This window comes from Vulpes lagopus, chromosome 3 (assembly GCF_018345385.1).
Source record: "Vulpes lagopus strain Blue_001 chromosome 3, ASM1834538v1, whole genome shotgun sequence".
Lineage (NCBI taxonomy): Eukaryota > Metazoa > Chordata > Mammalia > Carnivora > Canidae > Vulpes > Vulpes lagopus.
The window spans coordinates 27415495-27440032 of record NC_054826.1 but is presented as its reverse complement, the minus strand read 5'-3'; the positions used below and the strand labels follow the sequence as shown (position 1 = coordinate 27440032).

The window sequence follows — 24538 nt, the reverse complement described above, 5'->3', positions numbered from 1 at the left end:
TTTCCTCTTTAACTCAAAGTATAGCATATAAAATAGTTTTGCCATTTTTTTCTTGGAAAAATTCCATATTGCTATATAAAGAGCTTTCTTTTTTTAAAAACAACACATAGTTTTTAATCCTTCAGATAACTGCAATTTATAATGAAATCATCTGTCAGCCTGAGTACCTAAAAGGCAAATTTACTTTCTATGGATTCCAGAATAAGAGCCATTAAAAAGCAACATTTTTCAAGAAAGTCCTTCTTCTGGGATGACAGGTTTCACCTTCCCTGTAAGTACTTTGGTTCAGATAAAGAACACAGGCTCATGGACTTACTGGTATCCCTCAGTAGCAGCCTTGTACCAAAGATGTAGCTGGCACTTGCTACTCCAATTGGCTCATAAGGGAGTTCGCAAATGGACCAGGTGATAAAAAAATGATCAAAACTAGACACAGAATACCATCAGATACACTGAAATATCATTGGTTTCAAGCTGAACCTAATTTGCTAAATCCTTACCTGTTCTCCAATTTTTTTTCAAGCCTTCCCACCTCAAAAAAGAAAAAAAAAAAAAAGATTTTCCTCCTCAAGGGAACCATTTTGAATCAAAAATGAAAACTACATTTTCTAAAACTACTAGATGGTTGTCTGACCAAATTTGGTCTACACCAACATTTGATTTGATTCAAGGCATGGTTACTCCAAAGTCACTCAGAGGCATTAAGTTCAATTTCCCAGAGTGGCTGCATTAACCATCATTTAGAAATGTCTGCAATTGGTGTGAGGTCAGAGCTAAGATACTAAACACTGAGCATACTGCCCCTCATAGTCCTAGACTTCAAGTACATTATTTTTAAGGGGTGAAAGCAGCACACATCAATACAATCATTGGCAATCTGGTGAATAAAAACAGAATTCCGAGCTGTCTTCTGCAGATATTTCTAAAGAGCTGCAGGACCACTTTCTAAATAAACTGGTAGTTAGCTCTTTAAGACCAAGTGGGGAGCCTTATTGGAAAGGGGTTCTCTCTGGAGAGCTGAGCTCCTCCCAACCCCAATAGGAGGAATTTGATGAGTCTGTGAGGTGGAGAACGAGAATGGAATACGCAAGGACGCTGTGCAGGATTTTGGGAGCAGTTACCCAGAGAGGGGTCTGGAGCTGGGGCTGAGCTGGATCAGGAGAGAGCAAGTCAAAGCAGGTAGAAGGTGAAAAGAGCTGTGCCGAAAGCAGGATCTCCTGCCTGACTGGACCCAAGTGTGGATTCCTTAATTTTCCATAGCACAACTGATACAAGGATTTATGGTTAAATTCTTCATCTTATCCCTTCTCGCATAAACACAGAGAATCTTAATTGTTCTTACTCAACAAGGTTTGAGGCTCAAGGCTTTTGATTTGTCATTCAATTTTCACAAGAATTCTGTGAAGAGGATACTATATCCCTTGCAGATAGACAACTGTCTGAGAGATGAAGTGACTAGTTCAAGGTCACACAGTGTTTGGGCATGTGGCTATTATTTATTAAGTACCTCCTTCTGGAATTTATATCACTTCCCTTGCTATTTATAAAGGGAGTACTGCAAAATGATTAAGGACTTTACTTACTGGTTAATCTAATCACCCTCAATAATTCCATAAAAGCTAAGTACACCTGTCCTACCACTGAGGAAACTGAGGCTCAGTGTGGGTTGGTGAGTTGTCATTCAGAGTAGAAAAGCTAGGTTGTGACCCCTAGCTCCAATGCACTGCCTTTCTCATTTGTAATGCTGGGTCAGCTTCCCCACTGTGCTTGCAGACAAGTCCAACAGCTCAGCAGTTATTAAGCCCCGAGAGCCATTTCCTGAAGCGACTGAAAATTTAAACCACTACTAAAATAAGTCTGATGCATCTGGCCCCTTCCAAGTTAGAAATAGGCTGATGGGACTCAAAGCAAAAGAAAACCACATTTCTAAGCCCCTCTGAAGGTAGCTTCATAGGGACAATTGGCCTTGTCCTAGGCAGACTACTGGTACAAGTTCACCCAAGGAAGTCAAACTGTTCTTCAAACCAGGCACCACTATAGCAGTACTGGAGCTCCATCTCAGCCACAAGAATGATGGGATTGGGACATCCTGGGAATAGTGCCAAGTGGAGAAACCAGTGATCTCTAGAAAAGCTTTAGCCATGACCCAATCCCAGATTAACTTCGCCCTAGCTCAGAGGCCTGGAATGGAGGCAGACGCTCAGCTGGTTTCTCCAGGTTCCCAATCTTAGATCCCTGGCACCACATCCTTCTGTACTCTGCCCAGAAGTCTACTTCACCACTTCCCAGAGTTTACTATGTGAAGAATTCTGTTGCTACTACCTGTGACCAAGTGGAACTTGCCATGGCTAACTATAACCCTGACCAACTGGAATTAAACATTTGACTTGACATTAGTTTCTAGGGTTCTACTGGGCCCATTCTTTTTTTTTTTTTTGCTGGGGCCATTCTTGAGGCAACTGAAACCGTTTATATTTGCACGGAGGTGAGAGATGGAGAGAAGGGGAAACTATTGGGTTTTGGTTCTTTTCCTGTCTCCCTTTGTATCACTATGGAAACATTACATTTGCCTGCTTCCCCCATTGAGACTGAGCAGAGTAGCACATAAACAGTTGGGGATGTAGTGACAGCACCACAGGCTCTCATCTTTCTCAAAAGAAATGAATAAAAAGAGGAGACTTTCAGAGCTTCCCTTTGCACTTTCATGTCCAGTGCACAAAGCAGAACAGAATACCTATTGATCTAGCAGTGGGGACCTGGGAAAGGTGCTGGGGTTTCTGAAAAGCAGGGAAATGGCATCCAATGTAACCTGGTTTATATTAGCACAGGTGTGAGCCAAATCCCTATTTGACTCTCAGCTCCATCACTCAGTTTGTGTAATCTTAAAAATAGAGGCAAAAATAAATAGATGCCTCTGATCCTTTTAATTCATCTATAAATGGGAGATGAAATCTCCAGGCTTATGGTGAGGACTCCCAGATGAAGTCCATTTTAAGGGGTTACAACTATTTCTTTTCTTCCCTCACATGCCCTGTAAGGCATCTCCATCTCATACCCACTCCACCCCCACCCCACAAAGGATCTGTCCAACTTGAGTCAGATGTCCCCAACTGGCCTAAGGAACCCTGTGAACTAAACCATGTCTGGTCCAGTTTAGAAGACATATTGAAGATGCTGAGAAAGCCAAGCCATAGGAGGAAAAAAAGAAAACAGAATAAAAGATTCATAAAGAAAAGAAGTTGACAGATTACAAAGCCCCACATAGAAGGCAAACTTAGTTCCAGATGGGATTTGTCCTCATGTGGGATTCACCAGGTCCCTTTACCATGATCCTTTATATCTTGAATTAGGATGGTTTGAGCTATCCTATTTCTGGCAATCAACAGCGACAGACCCCAAGAAAGACGATGTGAAGGACTTTACTCAGGTACCTATGATGGGTCAGGTGCTAGACTCACAGCAGCTATTATTTCAAAACATCTCACTCATAATTTACTGCTATATGCTTAACAGTTATGGAAGATACTAACATAAGCAGATACTCAGTGGGACTGCCTGAATGGCTTATGGGTTTGAATCAAACTAGCTGGTTTCATAAACAATGCCTATTGCAACTGCAGATGGAAGCCTGGGACAGTGAAGACACTCTTCTATTTTTCTATATTACGTCTTTCACATTAAATAAATGCCTCCTTGACTACTGGAGAAAAAATAATTGTAATATTCCACTGAAGCTGAGAAATAAAGCGACCTTTGTTTATTTTTTTTAAAAGATAAACATGACTGATCTACACTAATCGTGACATTTGAGCTAAATAAAAACAATGTTCAACATTTTTAGTCTATAAATAATTCCCTAATTTCACTTATTCTGTTAGCCAAAGATAAGACTGCAAATGAGAGAACTGGATAATGCTTATTGATTTAAAGGTATCAGACATGGTATTTGATTCTGAAGAAATGAAGACATAAATGGAAAAAAAAGCTTATAGCAACGAACTTGGTAAAGAATGACATTTAAAGGTTGATACATGAATTTTACATGCTTGACTTAACAGATTAAAACATTTTTCAAGTCCTTAATTATAAGAACAGCAGCAAAACTTAAGACAATTAAAAACTGGCATTTAAGAATCTGCTGTGTTGTTACCAATACATGTAAGACAACTGTATCCGTGAAGCCCAAGAAACTACTCTATTCCCAATTACTAATCTATTCAAGCCAACGTGCACGGACTTTGTTTCACTTTCGAATGTGTTCCCTTGTTCTGGGTTTAAACTGTACCTTTAGATACAGCAGCCTGAGCATAATGGGGTTATAATGCATGGCTGCAGACCCAGTCTCACTGCATGACAATTACAGCACATCAACAATTGTAATTAAACCAGGCTTGAGTGGACGCCCTCATGTTGTAAATACATCACATATCAAAATTACAAATTACAGAAATAAAGACAAATAATAGCATGAAGGGCATGATAGTTTATTTTAAAAAATTGTACCACACTGATCATAATGACCAGCATACACATTATGATGGCTTTTCTCTTGGGTATTAACATTGCAGTATTTTTGTATACTGAAATGTTTCAATAGGACCAAGAACGTTAGAGAAATAAAGATCTTAGATGAAAATGAACACTAATAATTCTGGTGTCCTACCCCCACAGAATTCATTTAAACCCCTTATGAATCAGTGGCATTATAATGTTATATAGTTATGAAGAACAAAAGTTCTCTTCTAAGTAGGCAGCATGAACTTATACCTCCTTGTACTTTAATCTTTAGTTTTTTTATAATTTAAGCTATGTCCACCCTGGCTAAAGCACAATCATAAAGACACCTCAGATAATTTCCATGCTACCACTGCACAACTTTAGTGATTTTACTTAAAAAAAAAAAAAAAAAAAAAAAAATTCAAACCACCATCAAAATAAAGAGGCAAATAAAACTGATTTTCAAATCATTTGAAAAGCATAGTGCTTATCTGTCTGATATAGGCTCAAACTTAAATTAAATGCTATAATTATAATCTCCAAACTTCTGCAATAAAATTAACATATATATATATGGGTTTTGTTTATAGAACTGTATTTTGCAATCAATCAACAAGAGAAAGTTACTTTTAGAGAGCAATGTATTTGGTTACAATTCCATGTATCTGTAGTAGAGATGAAGCCACATGATGTTAAATCTGGCTCTAAGTTACCTAAGGTATAAAATTTTGATCAAAATTACGATACTCTGATCTTAAAAATTCAACCCATATGAGATGATTTTTTAGAGTAAATTTGCTGTTATTACTTCAATAATCGTTTCTTTTTTGACTGTCTGCAAATTGACCCTTTCTTTTTTAATCAATGTGACTCACCAATATTTCAAATTGACCTCTTTACTTGCATTCTACCGTTTCAATATCCAGGGATTTCTGAGGCAGCATAAGTTTGACTTCATAAAAACAGTAGATACTTTAACCTTTCAGTGACAATTTTTAAATCTGTAAACTCAAAAATCACATTATTTATAGCTCAGCAACTATAAAAACATTGAGATTTTGGCATCTGAAGCCAGAATCTCTTTGTGCTTTTTAAATTAAGCTGCTTTTGAATCTTTTTGGTATTTATCAGCCATTCATATTTCCCTTATAATAATAAAAGAATATACTTAAAGTAATTTTTAAGGTTAAATGTCCTGGGGGCTTATCAATATTTTTTTAAGTTATTTTTTTTTCCTTCTGCATTTGGAATAGTAGAAATTATTTCTGGTCCCTCCTTAGATCAACCAACACTACTTTCAATCACGTATAACACTGAATTTTACAGACATCCCTGAAAAGTTTTTGATTAAGTAAACGAGTGAATCACAGTGGAGTCTCAATCAGTTAACAGTGTAGATCCATTAAAAAAAAAAAAAAAAAATCACACTGAATATTAAAATCTTCAAGCTAAAAAAAAAAAGAAAGAAAGAAAAGAAAACCCTCCTAAGAATTAAAACCAAGTGTGTCATCACTGATTCTGTGCTTGTGTCCCCAACTGATCAGACTCCTCCTTCTCTGTGTTATAAGACATGTTCGTTTCAATCTCCACACCAAGTCTCCAGGACACTTGAGTGAAGAGGCTATGCTACTACAGCATCTAAGGGAATAGAGTGGCACCATTTTCTTCCCTAATAGACTTCATATTGAAAGATGAGCATCAGGTCTCCCTCCACGGTGCTCACCGGCATGTATCAGGAGACAAAACTTGCCCTGCAAACTGATGACGGCTGATCCTCCCACCCCGCCTCCAGCGCCAATATGAGGTTACCAACAGGTTTGTCATTATATGCACTGGCCTTTCACTCTTTCAATCAGAAAAGTTGTGATTACTTAAAAAAAGGGAGGGGGGTGGAGAAATGAAAAACCAAGAGTTTAAAGGCACAAAGTCGCATAGCTGCTCTAGTTGGAGTTTGTAAACAGAGAATAGGTTCAATTTAGGTAATCCCAATCTATGAGAGTAAAAAGGCATCCACAGCAGGCTTTTATCCAGCCAGCTTCTTTGAGACCCTTCATGGGTTTTGAGGTCTACAAAGTATGCACTAAAATACCCATACTTCAAAAAGCAATAAGGCAAATAGTATAATCATTATTCCAAAAGTTACAATGGTAGTGTAGGCATACAGAGTATAATTTAGTTACAATGTGTGGTACTGTTTCTATTATATAACCATATTAACTGTTTCTTTCCTACATAATTATATATTCAGCGAGCTTCAGTTGAACACAAAACCATCCTTGTACCACCACTGATAGTTGGCAATAGCTCTTTGATAGCAGTTTTTATTCTGCCGTAGAAATATCCTTGAACTGAAAGAAGTTCACAACCCAATGTCCAGTCATTAAACACTATCATATTTGTGAAGAGCTTCTTCCAACTTCTGTGTCACTTTTTGGAAAAATATTATTTGCTGTTGTAAGAAATGCTGCATCTGTGATTTAAAGTCTCTTACTCGAATTTGATGGAAGTGGTGAATTTCAGCCAAAGTGGCAAAAGAAATAGTGTTACAGCGATCTTGAATGCCATCAGCCTTCTGGACTTCCATCTTCCCTTCTTCCACATGTCGCCTACTCTCCTTTACTTTGGTAAGAGCTCCTGTAGTTAAAAAAAAATTAATTAAGTATATATACGCATGTATCCCAATGGCATAGCTACACAGTAAGCAGACTCTTGAGCATTATAAATACTTCCCTAAACTATTTAAAGCCCTTTGGAACTTAAAGAGATGACTGTTATTTTAAAATAAAAAAAAAAAAAAGAAGAAATCTGATAGGGTTTCTGAAAACCCCTCCACTGCTGCAATTCTAATTCTCAAAACTAGCACTTGCCAGTGACCAAGTATCTATAGTAGGTTTCATCTCTTCCAAACAGAGATACTATACATAACAAATAAACTACAAGGAACTGTCTCTAAAAATACAAACAAAGAAACTGTGATCTTCACTTAGGAGAAAAAGTGTGGCACCATTACAAACACCTTATAATAAGAAAGTTATCTATAAACACCATACCCCAAAGAAGGTGCAAATCTAATTCCTCAGAAAGTCTTACCGAAGAATTATTATAGAAGACTCTGGAAGTAGACTCTGAAACATGTTAACATGTTTGTGCCAACTTCGGTTGTGTTTTAGAAATCATGCTATTCATAGAGGGGGCTTGGAAATGATGGAGTCTACAATGCAAGGCTGCCTCAATTGGGCAGGCCAAGCCTGTGTCTTATTGGCAATGAAGGGGCAAGTCTATGTTGTACCAGGAGACTCACAGCCAGAGCACTGAGGCTCTGTGAACTAAGAATTTGCCACCTTTTCTTTAGGGGCTGTAAAGATCATTTTGAGTCTGCCCTAGTGATGATCTGGGAATGAAGCCAGGGATACCATAGCCTCTTGTCAAGAAATGTCACCAAAGGGTGTGTGCAAGGAGGAAGGAAAGGGACAGTCACTCTGGCGGGTGTCACATGAGGGAAGACCTTCCTCCAAAAGCATCATTATATGAAGACACAAAGAGCTAAGGATGTTTAGGTGTAGGAGATAAAGATCTTCATGGGTTCTTAGAAATGAATGATGATAAAACTCAAATCACTTGAACATGGCCAGTTCAAGAACTTGGATTTCTTGACTCCATCTAGTACTTACTCTACTAACCCATGATGAAAGGTGAGAGAGAAATGTCTAGGACACCTGGCTGGGCAGTCTATACCATGGTGATACTAAGGGGGACAAAAGAAGGGAACCTGTTTAGAAGGAGGTGAGAAAGCTAAGGAATTTCTCCTAAATAATATACAGTTAAACCTAGCATTACATAAAACCCTTAGAGGTTAAACAGCATGCTTGTTTTTGGGGTGCATTTTTGGCATAGCTCAAAGACTTGAGAAATTAAAAGTATAATACATACATTTAAGATATGTATGTACATTTTCATTTGTTTATTCTAAATGAAGTCTTCAAGTGAGAAGCAGTAGAGACTTGCACTTGATCCCATAGAGATACAGGGCAGGGCTTCCATGTAGAGATTATTTGTATTAACACGGCTTTAAGAAGAACCCTGACCATCCCACAAGGAAGCCATCCCTCTGAAAGTGGGCACTTATCATGCACCTGCCATTGCTGACCAGGCTAATGAACCCATGAAATCTGCCGGCTTGTCATTTATACTAAAGAGAAAGAACTCTTCCCACAAAAAGAGAAAAATAATTTTTATAGCAATTTTATCTTTCTTATATTTGGTACAAGTCTCACAATTTATATACAAAATTAAAGTCAAAAAGACCAAGAAAGCGTAGGAGATACCACTACAGGAAAATTTTTTCAAAGAAGACTGAGAATATGAAATCATGAAATACACATTTAAAATGGCAGAGAGAGAGGGAGGAGGAAGTAAAGAGAAAAGGCTCGGGTGATTTGACTATTTCATCACGATTCCACTCCCAGGTATCCAAGACCACTGGGCAAACAGTGAGGACACGCAGCATCCTACCCTGTGTATCCATGACGCATCCGTGCAACACGCTTCAAGTATTCCTCATTCTAGTTACTAGAACCTGAAGAATAGAGCAGGTTCTGCATACAGGGGTTCTGAAGCCTGGCCCAGAGCTGGGTGTTCATGTCTACAAGTTGCAGCTTGTCCAACTCTACATGAGATCACCATATTCTTTGAAACTACCCACTATTATACGGAATTGCAGTTGTGCATTTCTAAAAAGCAACTTAAAAGTGAACAAATCTAAAGTTTCTGCAATTTATCACATGGGTATACATTTTCAAAACTCTTGGACACTCTTTGTGTCCAAGAGTTTTGGACAAGTATTAAATCTCTCTGAGGCCTAAGGACATTTGGCATTTAACACCTTTAAGTTTTTTAAGTATATATCCTAAAGGAGTCAATGGGGATTTAAAACTCATTTTTCTCCCAAGTATAAATTTAGTAAACAACACAAATGCTGCTACCTTCAAAGTCCCAAAAAGGTTCAGCTCTGCAGCAAAGATTTTAATTTGTTTAACAAACGTTTATGGAAGACCTAATGTGCACAGAGAGCATGTTGCTACAACAGGGAGATTCATATATTTCAGCATTCAAGACCCCATCCCCTCTACATTCTCGAGGAAGCCATTTGGCAAAGCATACAAAGAAAGACACAATCAGGACATGACATGACATAGGACCATAAAGTACATAATTCTGCATAGAAGTTAATTATGTCTTTTTCCAAGATAATATGTTAAATTGTGTCACAAGGGAAAATGCTAGAGGACCTACTAGATGCCAGGCACTATGATGAGGACAAGGTTGGGGGTGGGAAGTGGGCAGGGACCAAGTATATATAAAAAATAAATGTTAGCTTACAAAAACAGTAATAATATATGCCAGGCACTATCCTAAAATTTGTATGGAACCACAAAAGACCCTGAAGAGCCAAAGCCATCTTGAAAAAGAAGAACAAACCTGGAAGCATCACAATTCCAGATTTCAAGATACACTACTACAAAGCTGTAGTAATCCAAACAGTATAGTACTGGCACAAAAATAGACAAAGGTCAATGGAACAGAAAGAAGAGCCCAGAAACACACTCACGTTTTTACAGTCAATTACTACAAAGGAGGCACGAATTTACAATGGGAAAAAGACAAGAAGCAGTGCTAGGAAAAGTGGACAGCTATGTGCAAAATAATGAAACTGGACCGCTTTCTTATACCATGAACAAAATAAACTCAAAATGGATTAAAGACCAAAATGTAGGATCCTGAAACCCTAAAATTCCTAGCAGAGAACTAGGCAGTAATTTCTTTGACATCAGTGACAGACACTTTTCCTAGGTATGTCTTTTCTGGCAAGGGAAACAAAAGCAAAGTTAAACTATTGGGACTATACCAAAATAAAATGTTTTTGCACAGCAAAAAAAACTATCAACAAAAAAACTACCTACTGCACTGGATATTTGCAAATGATATATCTGATAAGGGATTAATATCTAAAATATATAAAGGACTTCTACAACTCAACACCAAAAAAACTAAAACATTAACATATAATTTAATAAATAAATATTATATATCTAATAAATATATAAATGACTTCTACAACTCAACACCAAAAAATTTAAAAAATAAGCAGAGGATCTGGACACTTTCCCCAAAGAAGACATACAGATGGCCAACAGATACATGAAAAGATGCTCAACATCACACATCATCAAGGCAAATGCAAATTAAAACCACAATAAACTATCACTTTACACCTGTCAGAATGACAAGAAACAAAAAACACAAGAAAAAAACAAGTATTAGGGAGGCTGTGGAGAAAAGGGAACCCCCACACACTGCAGGAATGCAAATTGGTGTAGTCACTGTGGAAAACAGTATGGAGTTTCCTCAAAAAATTAAAAATAGAATTATCACATGATCCAGCAATTCCACTATTGGGTATTTGCCCAAAGGAAATAAAAACACTAATTCAAAAAGATATATGCACCCTTATGCTTACTGCAGCATTATTTGCAATGGCCAAGATATGGAAGCAACCAAAAAGTCCTCGATAGAAGAATGGATTTAAAAAACGTGTGATACAACACACACACACACACACACACACACACACACACGGGAATATCACTCAGCCATAAAAATTAATGATATCTTGCCATTTGCAACAACATGGATGGAGCAAGAAGGTATTACACTAAGTGAAATAAGTTAGCCAGAGAGACACAGATACCATATACTCTCACTCATATGTGGAATTTAAGAAACAAAACAAAGGGGGAAAAGAGACAAACAAAACAGACTCTTAAATGCAGAGAACAAACTGATTGTTACCAGAGGGGAGGTAGGCAGGGTATGGGTGAAAAAGATAAAGGAGATTAAGAGTATCTTAATGAGCACTGAGTAATGTACTTAATTGTTGAATCATTATATTGTACATGTGACACTAATGTAACACTGTATGTTAATTATATCTGTCTAAAATATATACATATATCCACACATGTATACGCTAGGCACTTTTCATATACTATCACTATCACTAACCCTACTGCAATTTTAAAACAGACATTACTCTTATTTTTACAAGAAAACTGGGGAAGCTACTCAACCTCTCTGAGTATCAAACTGGCCAGGTACCCAGGTAAGATGTGGAGATGGAATGTGAATGCATGACTGGCTTCAAAGCAAACACTATTTAGAAAAGAAATTGAAGCCTGAGTGGGTAAAAAAAAAGAGCCAGGTGGGCCTAGGTGAGCAGGATGCCGGGGCGGGGAGTGGGGGGCGGTAAAAGTAAAAGCTAGGCAGCTGAGAATCAGCTATTTCTTCTCCTTTTGGCCAATGGCCTCCCCACATGCCCTCTAACTGTGGACAAGGCTCTTGTACTACCCTCTGTACCTTCCTTATTAAGTCCCTGGCTTCTATTTTGATCCACAATTCAGAAGGCCTTGCTAGTATATAAAAGAACTACATAGGTTTTGAAAATTTCTCTCTGGAATCTTTAACGTCACAGAATTCAGAAATTGTGCCTGTAAAGCAATCTCATATTTATAAGATGTCTGATTTTCTTGTCTTTGTAACAACACTTGGGGGCCACAGAATGAAACTTTGAAAAAATAGCACATATTTGATTATTTGATATGATTTTGAAAAATCTAAGCCCAAATTTACACGGGGTAAAGGAGGTGTCTTTCTCTTGCTTATTCTCCTCTATCTGCTTAGATCCTATTGAAAGATTATATAAATTAAGAACTACAACCAAAAATAGTAACATATAATCTCTTTAGGAATACAGAGACCTTGCCTCTGTTTTGCTCTGATGCAGCTGGACATCCCAGAGGGGGAAAAAAAAATTACTTTATTTGCAAACTAGGAAGGACACAACAAACCATTAAGGAGAATAAACATCCAAAGGCCAATTCCACTTGGAATTCATTTTAACCCATTTACTGCAATTCAAATCCATTAACATAATGTATCAGGATTACAGAAACAGGGTGATAAGAGAGATACGATACTTGTTTTTTTTTTTTTTCTTTTTAAAGACATAGTTCCTCTTTTGGGGGCTCAAATTATTTTTTAAGGTGACTTAAGTTACTGAAACAGTTAAGGAAGCACCTTATACAAATCAGCACATGAAGGTATTAAACATTTTATTTATTTAACATTATAAAATATTATAATATATTATTTATTTATTTAACATTAAACATTTTATTTATTTATTTATTATTATTATTTTTTTAAAACAGTACATTTTAAATGTACAAACTCTGGTAGAATGGTGAGTGCCATGGATAAGCAAGGAATTGTGAAGTTGTACCATGAATCAAGAGCAAATTTTAAAACCACCTTCTTTTTAACTGAAATGTAGCTAAACACTGACTTACTCCCAAATTGGCTCTCAGAAGAAAGAGGCGTAACAAGTTGACAGCACTATACTTTTTAAAGAATTATTAAGAATTCCTGAGTAGATCCTGAGTTAAAGGGACAGCAGCCCAGTTCCTTGTATGAGCAGCCAGCTGCTGGCTGTTAATGTTCAGGATGACGACAACATCCCAAACCAATTATCTTTTGTAAAGCATTTTGCAAAGTTTTAAAAAAAATATATTATTTCCTTTATGAAGAAAGATATTTTGGTTTTAAGTATTCATCTCACAACCCTCCATCTAGTGTTTTCACATACATTTCAGCACACAGGAAGGGTTTAGTGTGATTTCTTTCTTGTGAGAAAGCTAAAGTCAAATTATTCAGTAAACTAGTTGTAGAAGTTAATTGACCAGTTTACTGTCTGGGATTAAACGGGGGGAAAAAAAAAAGTGTCATCTTTTGAATAGCTCAAGCTGTCCATCTTTCTTTCTTTTCTTTCTTTTCTTTTCTTTTTTCTTAAAGTTATTTATTTATGATAGACATAGAGAGAGAGAGAGAGGCAGAGACACAGGAGGAGGGAGAAGCAGGCTCCATGCCGGGAGCCCGACGCGGGACTCGATCCCGAGACTCCAGGATCGCGCCCTGGGCCAAAGGCAGGGGCTAAACCGCTGAGCCACCCAGGGATCCCTCAAGCTGTCCATCTGAACAAATTGCAAGGGTGTTTCAACTCTTGGGCTCTGACCAAGAGAAATACCCTCTGAACTTCCCCAGAAGCTTCCCTCTACCCAACCGGCACCCACGGTTCTCTAAACCCTGGGTCCTATCAAATGAACACACTTTCCCAACAGAAATGGTATGACAAACACTGGCTGGATATAAATGAAATCGGTATTACTCGAATTTGGGTTTTGTCCTAAGTGGCTGTATGCCCACAGTTGGGGTGACAGTCATCAAACTGGAAATTAATCTGTATATGTTTCTACATGTCACACATTTTCATATTTACAATTCTAAATATTGCAGGAAAGGCAGAGATAGCCAAATTTTCAATCAGGTTTAGCCTCTAAGGAGTGAGAAGCTGAAGGAAAAAAAAAAAAAAAACACTGGGGCAGAGTTAGATCACTACAAACTTGCTACTTTCAGGATGGCTTCACAAATTGATTTGCAGCTGCCTAGGAGCAGGAGCATGGGCTTGGTGGGACCAGCTGCGGAGCTCTAACAAGGCCTTACAGCGTCAGCTCAACATTCTCTCAGTGGCACTGCTTTGTACCAAACCCAAGAGGAGTGTAAATAACCAAAAACCTGGCCCAGAATCCAAAGAACAAAGGGAACACACATTTTTATCATGGAATAAATACAAAAACAGGCAAAGGTTTTCCAAATCTCCACTTTTTAAGAGGCTAATTTAGAAAGATTTTGCCTCCTGTCAGCTTCGTCCCCTCACAAACCGCATCCCACCACATGGCCTTCAACACAGAAATGGAAATTAAAGAACACAGCAGAGGAACTACACCAGAAAGTCCAAGATCCTAAGTGGTCACCGTTGGATTAAACACACACCCCTGCATTACTCATGGGTAGGACAATGGCTTTAAAACAAAAGAAAATTGTGAAAATAGAGGTGATCAGAGGGTAAAACATTTAGAATGGGAAAATAAGTACTTAACTATGTTTTTGAGCTACAGTTTAGACATTAGGTAGTTGCATCTGGAGTAATGTAGGAGCTAAGATTTTATTATGAAGGGAAAGCGTTGGCAAGAATTAAATTCTGAGATTAAGCAAGAAGGGACTGACAACAGGGCAGTGCGAGTACATTCTTCTTCATAAAGTAAAACAGCCAAGAGAATGGTAACATTTCCATTTTAGAGGAAATGAAACCTGTAAAAGGGTAACACATGAGACACTGCAGCCTCCCCAAGTCACACAACTAAAAATACATTCTCCTATTTGAAGTACTGGAAAAAGTTATGATTGAAAGTGAGGCAGCATATGTCAACCATTCCCCATGATTGTGCTCCCAAACAGGCAACAGTACCCAGCTGCACCCCAACGACACCAGGCTGAGTCTAGGGTGTTCCAGCGACCACTCTGCCTCAGGGATCCGTGGAAGGAGGCAGAAAGGAAGAGAGACTGCCTCCCAGAAAGGCTTACAGGTTAAGAATGAACTTTTGGTTGGGCACTCCATTGATTAGAGGGGTGAATAATTAGAATTTCTCCACGAAACAAAAAGTTCACTGAGGAACTAAGACTTTATTTCAAAAGTAGGGGCAGGAACCCAGAGGACTTTCTTCTCCTCACTCCAGCCCTGACAAGACACCCACTGGAGAAGCCAATAGGGCTGATTCTGGGAGGACAAGCTGGTTGCCAGAGTTTGTGTGTGTATGTGTGTGTGTGTGTGTGTGTGTGTGTGTGTGTGTTGGTGTTGTTTTCTTAAGAGCTTGAAAGGGCCTTAGAAGAGTTTTTGGTACAATTCTCTCAATTTTACAAGTCACAGGCTAGGTGGCTTGTCCCAAGTACCACAGCTAGTGCAGCGTTGATGGTACAGTGGTGAGCATGGCTACCTTTCAAAGTACCACAGCTACTTCATGACAAAGAATACCCGCACCCCCCCCCCATCCATACCTGCCAGCCAGTCCTGCCCCTTTCCATGTAACACTCCCTGCAGGACCTCTGCTCCACTCTGTTGAAGACGGTCCCTTCCCTTCCACAGTAGGAGCGATAAAACAAAAACTACGCCAGTATTTTCACTTTGCTTTGGGACCTGTTATTAACACAAACTCCTGGACTTCTCTGACATTGTGAGCTGACTCTGCACATGCCAAATTCCTTCCTAACAGGTTCATTTTTATACTTACCCCAATTGCCCAGGCTCAAAGAAAGGCTTCTATGCCCCCTAGCCCATCACTATACCAAGCTCCACGGAAATTATGTCCTAAATTCAATCCCATCCCTCTCCTACCATTTTCTTTGGATCTTACCAATGGGAGCCGTCTCCTACAGTTTTAAAGCATGCTCAGGCTAGAAAGAGCCAAGCATGAATTAACTACGTCATGCTTCATAATCCATATGTGCTCAATTTCCAAGGGATTATATTATGCATGTTTCCAAAGAATACAAAACAATTACAACTAAGGAATTTAATCATATGGCAGGGTTCATTAATATTATAACTTCAAAGGACTCAAACTCAAATCTATTTTATGGATTAAATTATGACCTAGGAAGTCAGCACCATTTTCAAAAGCATCCTATTTTTTATATAGCATTAACTTATTTCCATCAGTAAAAACTGTTTAAGAAGCATTTCAGTGTCATTTTGGTCTTTGTAAAATCAAAGTAGGGAAGGTCTGGTGTCATCTAGTCAATTAACAAGTATCAACGGCCCACTGCACGCTGAACCGGCAAACGCAGCCGGTCACACGAAACTGTATCATTTCCTTCTGATTTACACAGACAAATCACTTTCCTGGTAACTTCTGACCCTGCAAAACAGGGCAGACAGGGGAGAAAAAAACCTTGCAAACACTGTACTGCTTCAGGCATTTTAACCAGGCAGAGCCTTCTCCTCAGTTGAAGGTGTTGTGTGGCCTCCTCTCAGCTGCCCTCTTTATGTCCCTCTCTTCCACCTCCTCAGGCTCCCACAGGGCTGTTGGCTGCTCCCACAGCTCCCACAGCTCCCACCTACAGCCGGGGCCAGTGTCAGCACCTGAACTTTGCCTTCCTTCCTTCAACCAACTCTCTTATGTTCAGTATGTTTTGTCCCTCCTAAGACCAATTACACAAAAGGCCTAGTCACTAAGCAACAGGGATCCAAGGGCTACATTTTCTCCCGTTAAAAAAAAAAAAAAAAAAAAAAAAGCAGAGGGGGAAAAAAAGACAGCATTTTATTTAATTTCGAAATCACGAATGTGGCAAAAACATTAACTCGATTTTCTGTCTTTCCAGGGCTTTGCCCCAGAAAACCCACAGCCATGGTGTGAGGGGCAGAACAGGAGATGGGATGAAAGGCAATACAGCTGAGTAGAAGTTGCCCAAGACTGGATGAGGCCTGTTTTCCTTCATTCCCTCCTACACATGAAACATCGAAAGAAAATGCTAATTTGGTCAAAGTGACCAATTTGCTCTCACCCTCTCATCACTGGTCCCCACACCCTCCCGCCCTGCTCACTCCTTATTAACTTCTTCCGCTCCCCTTTCCTTCCTCCCTTTCGGTTTCCACCCACCCACTGGGTGATTACTCTTTCTCCTCTCTGCTTCAATATTAACTTTTCAATATTTTTTGAATAAAACATCTCAAAAAACAAAGGACAACAACATCCACTTCACAGGCAGAATGGCTGTGCATCCAAGCAAAACAGTCCTATGGGAATCACACCTCCTGTGCAAACCTGTGCTCTGTGTCTCATTTCCTTCTCTTTAACCTCAAAAGAAAAGCAATTATCACTCCCATTTTCAGAGGTGGAAAGTGAAGTTTAGGGAAGGTAAATCATTTCACTGAAGATGTCTGGCTGCATGGGAACTGGGTCTGCCCAGCTTCCCAACTTAGGTAGGTAGTTCCCTTGTACTTGGCCCAACTGAGACTGCCCCAGCCATAATCTCAAAGCCCCTCGGAGGAGCCCCAATGCCATGTCCAAGGGCAGCATAACAACAGGCTCCTCTGAAACCTCATCTCAGGGATCAGCCACCCCAAGAACCATCCCCAGGCTCTCAAAACTCTGTTCCTGCATCCAGACATACCCCATGGGCTCCAGGTTTAGACCATATTAATAAACCTTGGGGCTGCCAACACTAATACTTAAGCTAGTGAAAGCAATTTTTTGAAGGGACTAAAGGTCCCTAATGCCAAGAACTATCAAAATTCAAAGGTAAAATTAATATAAAATTTATTTCCAATTCATAAATATAAATGGCGAAGAAAACTTTTGAGTAATTTTAAAAAGGAGGGAAGAGGGTCAGATACAAGGATAATAAACTGCAAAAAGAAAAAAAAAAAACCTGGCTGCTTGACAATGTAAAAATTAAACATTTAAAGAATTCAGGCCTCAAAGCTTAGTTTGGTCCTGAAGATATAGTTCAGTACTCTGTTCTAGGTAAAAGCCTCATTCTACCCTAATGAGGCAGCCTTTTTAGGTCCATTCAGCAATCACCAGATGTGTAAAGGCAAGAATGAAAGTATAAATGAAAGCACTCACTTGAGTGCATCACATCTTAAAACATTTGATTACTTTTATTCACCATGCACATACATTCCCACACCTCACCTTCTTTCAAAAATGAAGAGGGAAACCTCTTCCATCTCTTGTGGCTTGTTTGGCAGAACAGGTTGCTCTTTGAGAGGAAATTTTATATAAAGTTTCTTGTGTTTCAGCTTATACTGAATATTAAATATGTGATAAAGTTGCTAGCGTGATAGATTCAAGAGAACTCTGTAAATAGTATGTTTTTACTTCAGAAGAGTGTAGATATAACAGTGAAAATGTTGATTCGCTTATGCCCATGCAAATATAAAGACTTTAAATCTAAGAACAAGAAAAAAAAAAAGCATGTATTGCTTTTTTGTGGGTAAGATTTTATACCCACAAAATCCTAATAAGATGAGGTAGAAAGGACACAATAAAACTTTTTAAAACAACCAACTTTGTAAAATCAAGTCCACATAATGGCTTAGATTCAGAGAACACAATTGATGTCTACCGTCTGCAGCTCCTAATCCCTAATTTCCTAATTCTTTTAATTCTTTCATTACCTGGTAGACATGCATGGATATCGGTACATACAAATCAAGCAGCCATTAGCTATGTTTGCAAGCTGCCAGCACTCTGGGGCTAGATGACCTCTGACATACAACAAAACATATCTGAACCAAAGAGAAGAGAAGAGTGAACTTTGGAAACTACCTTTAAGAGTTTCTTTTTTCTTTTCTTTTTTTTTTTTTCTAGGAAGATAAAGGGAGACTCAATCTAAAACATAAACAGACAAGCTGCTCTGTGCAGGGCAGAAGGAGGGTAAAGTGACCTCAGTTCTGTAGAGAAACCAGGGAGATGTGAGCCACACATCTGAAGCCAGGTCCCTGACCGTATAGGTGCTTCTGAGAGCGCTACAGTTAATGCTGTACTTAGAAGAGTATTTTCAAAGAGTAGATTTCTTGCTTTCAAGTATTTTTGCCAAATAATGTCTAGTTTTTAACTTTAGAATTGTAAATGTAAACCCCAGTGTTGTGTTATAAACTGCCACTTAAGCTATGGTGGGACAAACCGGCGAGCAGCACAGCATTTATCATCATCCTTACTGCCACCCATGGTGTCCACCAGGACTGTGTGAAAGGTGAAATGAAATTGGTTCACTTCTGTCTAGGGGTTTTAAAAGTGGAGCTGGGAGGCCACAAAGGACATGAGCCTTCTGTACGTCTTCATGTCCTCACTGCACGGAGCCAAGAACTTGTAACCTGGGCCGAGAGACCAGTGTTCCAAGGACTCAGCCCAAACACCTATATAGCTTGCTACAGTGAGACTGCTAGGTGACAGTCTTAGTAACCAATTATATTCAGCCCAGCTTTTAGTTTTCTGCCACCAACACCAATCAAAATTCTTTGTAAGCAACATATACAAGCATTCCCTTTTGATTTAAAAATCCTTGATTTTGTTCCCTGGGAGGCACTATTTGGGCTGCTGTCCAAATCTGTGTTCATGGAATTATAATCCTGAGACCCCAAATAAATACCTTTGTTTTTATTTCAGCTCAGCCTCTCACTTCAGTTGACAATAGCACTTCACAGCACTTTATGATCTCTTGGAACATTCCTAAATCAGCTGTTTCAAACTTAAGAACACCTCTGACCCATGGGGTTTTCCTGCTTCCTCATGCTGGCAGGGACCAGGTTTCCAGCGGTAATGAGTCTTTACTCCTGCTGCATCTGGGCTTCCTTGAACTAGACCATAAATAACCATCTAAAAACAAAACACTTAAAAATAGATCATTTTTAAAAAGATCTGAAACACAAGTCATAAAACATGAAAATTTACAGAGGACCCACATTGACACTCATTTTTACTTAAAGATGTCTCACTGCAGACAACAGGTAGCTTTTGTGATTTTCACAAATGTCAATATAACTAAATATATTAATGGCCCAGAAAACAGGATTTCTAAGACTCCCTTCAGCCCTGTTCCTTATCTTTCCTTGTAATCCTGCTCCTCTTCTTAACCTGCCTATTTTTCTTCCTGGCATCATTATTTTCTGTCACCAAATTTAAAACCTAGAAGGTAACTCTAGACTTCTCTGGAGAGCCACTCCTCACCAAGTCTGGCCACTCTACTTGGCAGGTATCTTGAGTTCACCTGCTTATTTTCCAAAGCCACCCTCATGCCTGGTCGACCTGGTCTACTCCAACAGCCCTTTCATCTCTGCACTCAGCCAACAGGAGGAGCTTCCGGAAGCCCCGGCCCTGGGGCCTGGCTGTACGTTAGCGAGGGATACCTCCAAGAGCTTGCAGTTAAATTTCTGTAGCTAACCTATCTGCAAAATGGCGATAATGACAGTATTTACCTCAAAATCTCCTATAGTTTAAATGAAAAGAATAAATATATAAACATGAAGCATCATGCCTGGCACATGATAAACCTCAAAATATGTTATTTTTATAACGTATTTAAGCCACCCACAGCCCGGATGGCTCAGCGGTTTAGCGCCGGCCGCCTTCGGCCCAGGGTGTGATCCTAGAGACTGGGGATTGAGTCCCACGTCGGGCTCCCTGCATGGAGCCTGCTTCTCCCTCTGCCTGTGTCTCTGCTGTGTCTCTGCTTCTCTCTCTCTCTGTGTCTCTCAGGAATAAATAAGTAAAATCTTAAAAAAAAAAAGAAGATTCAGATGTCACTTCAGTTTCAAACCTTGAATGGTTGTTGCCTGTCTACAGAATAACAAATTTTCTAGCCAGCATGCTAGTTATTGCAGCATAAAGAACACCGGGTTTAAATCAAGGCAAAAATGAACTCAAATTCTGGCTCTTCTTATTAGCTGTGCAATCCTGAAATTCACTTAACTTCCCTTAGCTTCAGTTTTCAAAGGTATCACATGGGGATAATATCCCTCTGGGGAAGTTAATAACTATACCGGGCTGAATAGTACACCCCCCTCCAAAAAATTCACATCCACCTGCAGCCTGTGCCTGTGTCTTTAATTAGAGATAGTCTTTGCACATATAATAGGTTTAGGTGAGGTCATACTGCATTAGGGTAGGCCCTAAATTCAGAATGACTAGTGTCCTTAAAAGAAGAGACAAAGTGATGGGCATTCAGGGAGAATATGAAGTGAATGAAGGTGGAGGCAGAGACTGGAGTGGCGAGTCCCCAGGCCAAGGCATAGCAATGATGGCTGGCAACCAGCAGAGGCTGGAAAAGGGATGGAAGGATCTCCCCTAGAAGCGTTATAGGGAATGTGGCTGTACTGACACCTTCATTTTGAATATCTAGCCTCCAGAATGGTAAGAAAATAATTTTTTTTTTAAGCAACCCAGTTTGTGGTAATTTGTTACAGCAGCCCTAGGAACCTAATACAATAGCTAATAATTAATGCTTAGAAGCATTTGGCATGCAAAATGATTACTCCATGTTACACACAAGGAAACTGGAACTGCAACTGGTTATACAGTGAAGCTGGTGGGAACTCCACTCCACCCGGCTGTGGAGGGCATGGCTTCATACCTGCTTCTAAATGGAATCAGACACAGCCTATGTAATTCCCCACAACACTGCTACTCACACAGTAAGGGCTCAAAAGTGGCAGCTATGGCTATTACTACTCATATTCCAGCTCCCAAACCTGCCTGACCTCCCAGTCAAGGGTAAACATTCTCCTTAGGGGTCAGAGAGTAAATATTTGAAGTTTTACATGTCAAGGCAAAATCAAGGCTTTTATACCCATTTAAAAAAATGGAACTTAGAAATGTAGAAGGCACTCTTAGTGCTTTACCAAGTGCTATAAACAGGGACGTAGGTGGGTTTGGCCTACAGGCTGTAGTGCAGACTCCTGCTCCATCTCCCAGTATCTCTGTGGGTAGCTCCAGTCTCCAGTCTGCTGGTCATTTTCTTCTCTTCCCTGTCCCTTGCCTCATGCCTATAGGCAAACACCCTTTCTGTCTCCTGCTCCCCAACCCCACAGATACTGCCTTAGTTTAGGATTTCACCATGTCTTGCCTGAATCACTGTAAGAGCCTCCTATCTCACCTCACCCTAAGCCACCCTTTACACCTGTCACTAGGACCTGTTCATCTAAAGTGCAGGCCAGATCATGTCAATACTGTTTGATCTTCCATGATGGTCCCCCCCATCCCCTCCAGCAGCAGCTGTAAACCCAGTGGCACATCAAAAATCCCATGAGGAGTTCTTTAAAGAACACCAATGTATAGGTCACACGTCCCTAACATTCTGATTAGATCTAGGGTGAGGCCCAATTTACAGCTGTAACCACTCTGGGGCTGAATCTGAGAGGCAGCCAGGATTTAATCCCTGATTTTTGTACAGGATTGATTCCCTCTGCCCAGAATGCCTTTCCCCATTCTGCCTGCTAAGCAAACTTCCAATTTCTTTTCAAAAATCTTCTCAGAGTAAGACTGGGAGAAGCCACCCCTGAACTCTATCCTCTCCCCATAGTTGATTATCCCCTTCTCTGTCCTATTTCACACCATGGTACATGCCCATGACTGCATGTGTCACACTGTACCGTGACATCTACTCACTTGTCAGTGGGCCTCGTTGACCTGAGCACTGAGCATGCAGCACATCAGCTCTTATATGTTTATCCTAAAGCATTTCTAAGATCAAGAACGTACTTTCTATCTTCCTCTGAAAGTCAAAATATGAGCAGCTTTCACAGGAAAAAAACAAATGCTACCCATCCAAGCCCCTCACACAGTTGTGGATGACGCTTCATCCTCTGGACTCCCATGTACTCTTACCACAGGTACTAAATGAAATCAACCTATCTCCCAATTCTCTGTACAGACATCCTATTTCCATTATAGAACAGAACCTTCCATGAGGGCAGGCACCTACTGTTCAACACCTAAGCTTAGTGCTTTGTGTGCCCGTGTCATTCAAGAAGGTGAAATGTACTCTCTCTAGATCTTGTGCTTGGAATTAAACAAAAGGGACTCCAAGAGAAGTATCATAATGAAACCTGACCAACAAAGGAAAAAGTATATATATGCAAATTTAAACATCAAGAATCAATACAAACTGAAATCATGAGGTGCATAACATTACCTTTTCTGGCACACAAAATAAAGCATTTTTAAACTTCCACTTCATAGATGTTTAAGACTTTTAAATCACTTTCATGTTAATTAATGACTTTACCTATAGAATACACCCAGATCCAAAAAAAAAGAATATACCCAGATCCTATCTTTATTTCCCATACTCTTTTTATAAACTCTGGTATCCATCATCATATGAACAAAAAACACACTCTATAATAGAAAACATCTATTTCAAAGTCAAGTACTGAGTACCTACTTTTCTCATTCAACAAGCATTCCTTAAGCATTTACTATACATGTACAAAACAGTGGAGCTACATACTACAGGAATGTAAAAACATGACCCTCACACACTACCCAATAACCGAACAATATATAGTGTTTGGCATACTAGTGAGCACTCTATCAGCCATGACTACTTGGGAAAGACTGGGCTCCAAGTAGAAAACTCTGAGGAGGGAACTAGATCTAAGGCTTGACTGTCAGTGCATGTGTTGGTTGGGGAGATGTCAACAGAATGTAGGAGCCCATCAATTTAAAAGGATGAAACTCAAGTTCAGATTCCTAATCCCACCTCTGTCCCACCTCACAGCCTTCTTCATTTCATTCTTATTGTTGTTCAGGCCAAAAACTGCAGAGTCCCCCTTGATGACTCCTCTTCCTCTAACATACCCCCATCTGATCCCTTAGAAAAACCTGATGACTCTACCTTTATAATATATCCAGACCAGGATTCCTCCTCACCATCTCATCATTGTCCCCACTCTGGCCTGCACTTCCATGGTCTCTCATCTGGATTATTAAGGTAGTTTCCTACTGGCCCTCTGCTTCTACCTTTGACACCTTACCTCCTCTCCATTCCATTGTCTACACAGCAACTGGAGTAGGTCTGTTAAAAGGTCCAGGTGGATGTCATTCCTTGGCTCAAAATCCTGTCATGGCTCCCACCTGCCAAGGATATTTACTCTAGGTCCTAACAATGACCTACAAAGCCCTACTAATTGGACCTTCCAAGACCTCATCTCCTACCGAGATCCTCTTAGCTCCAATCACCTGGCCTTCCACTGCCTAGCAGCACATACCCACCTTAACACCTCTGCTCTAGCTACATCTTCTGCCTGAAAACTCCCCCTCCCCAGATACCTACTTGGCTAACTCCCTTACCTTCTCCAGGCTTCCACTTAAATCTCATCTGCTCAATGAGACACACGTTGATCATCCTTTTCCATACTTCATTTTGCTTCCCCATGCCCACTTGTCCTGCTCCACTTTTACATTTTCCCCCACCACATTTGTTATAACGTACTTACTGTGTTTGTTTTTTGTTGTCTCTACCCTGATAGAATGTAAGATCCACAAGGGTGATGATCTTTGTTTTGACCACTGATACAACCTGATCT

The 24538-nt window shown here is 39.7% G+C and overlaps 1 protein-coding gene across 3 annotated transcripts in view; it reads right to left on the bottom strand.

Moving 5' to 3' along the window:
• The window catches only part of SNX18 (sorting nexin 18), a 108092-nt gene that overhangs the window by 74566 nt on the left and 8988 nt on the right, over positions 1 to 24538 (bottom strand). Inside the window, exon 2 of one of the 3 annotated variants that reach the window (XM_041749055.1) lies at positions 4469 to 7131. The exons of the other annotated variants lie outside the window; for them this stretch is intronic. Within the exon in view, the coding sequence (XP_041604989.1) occupies positions 6878 to 7131 (254 nt within the window). The 3' untranslated portion in view covers positions 4469 to 6877. Of the gene's footprint in view, positions 1 to 4468; positions 7132 to 24538 lie in introns of those variants that run through there. 3 annotated transcript variants of the gene reach the window in all.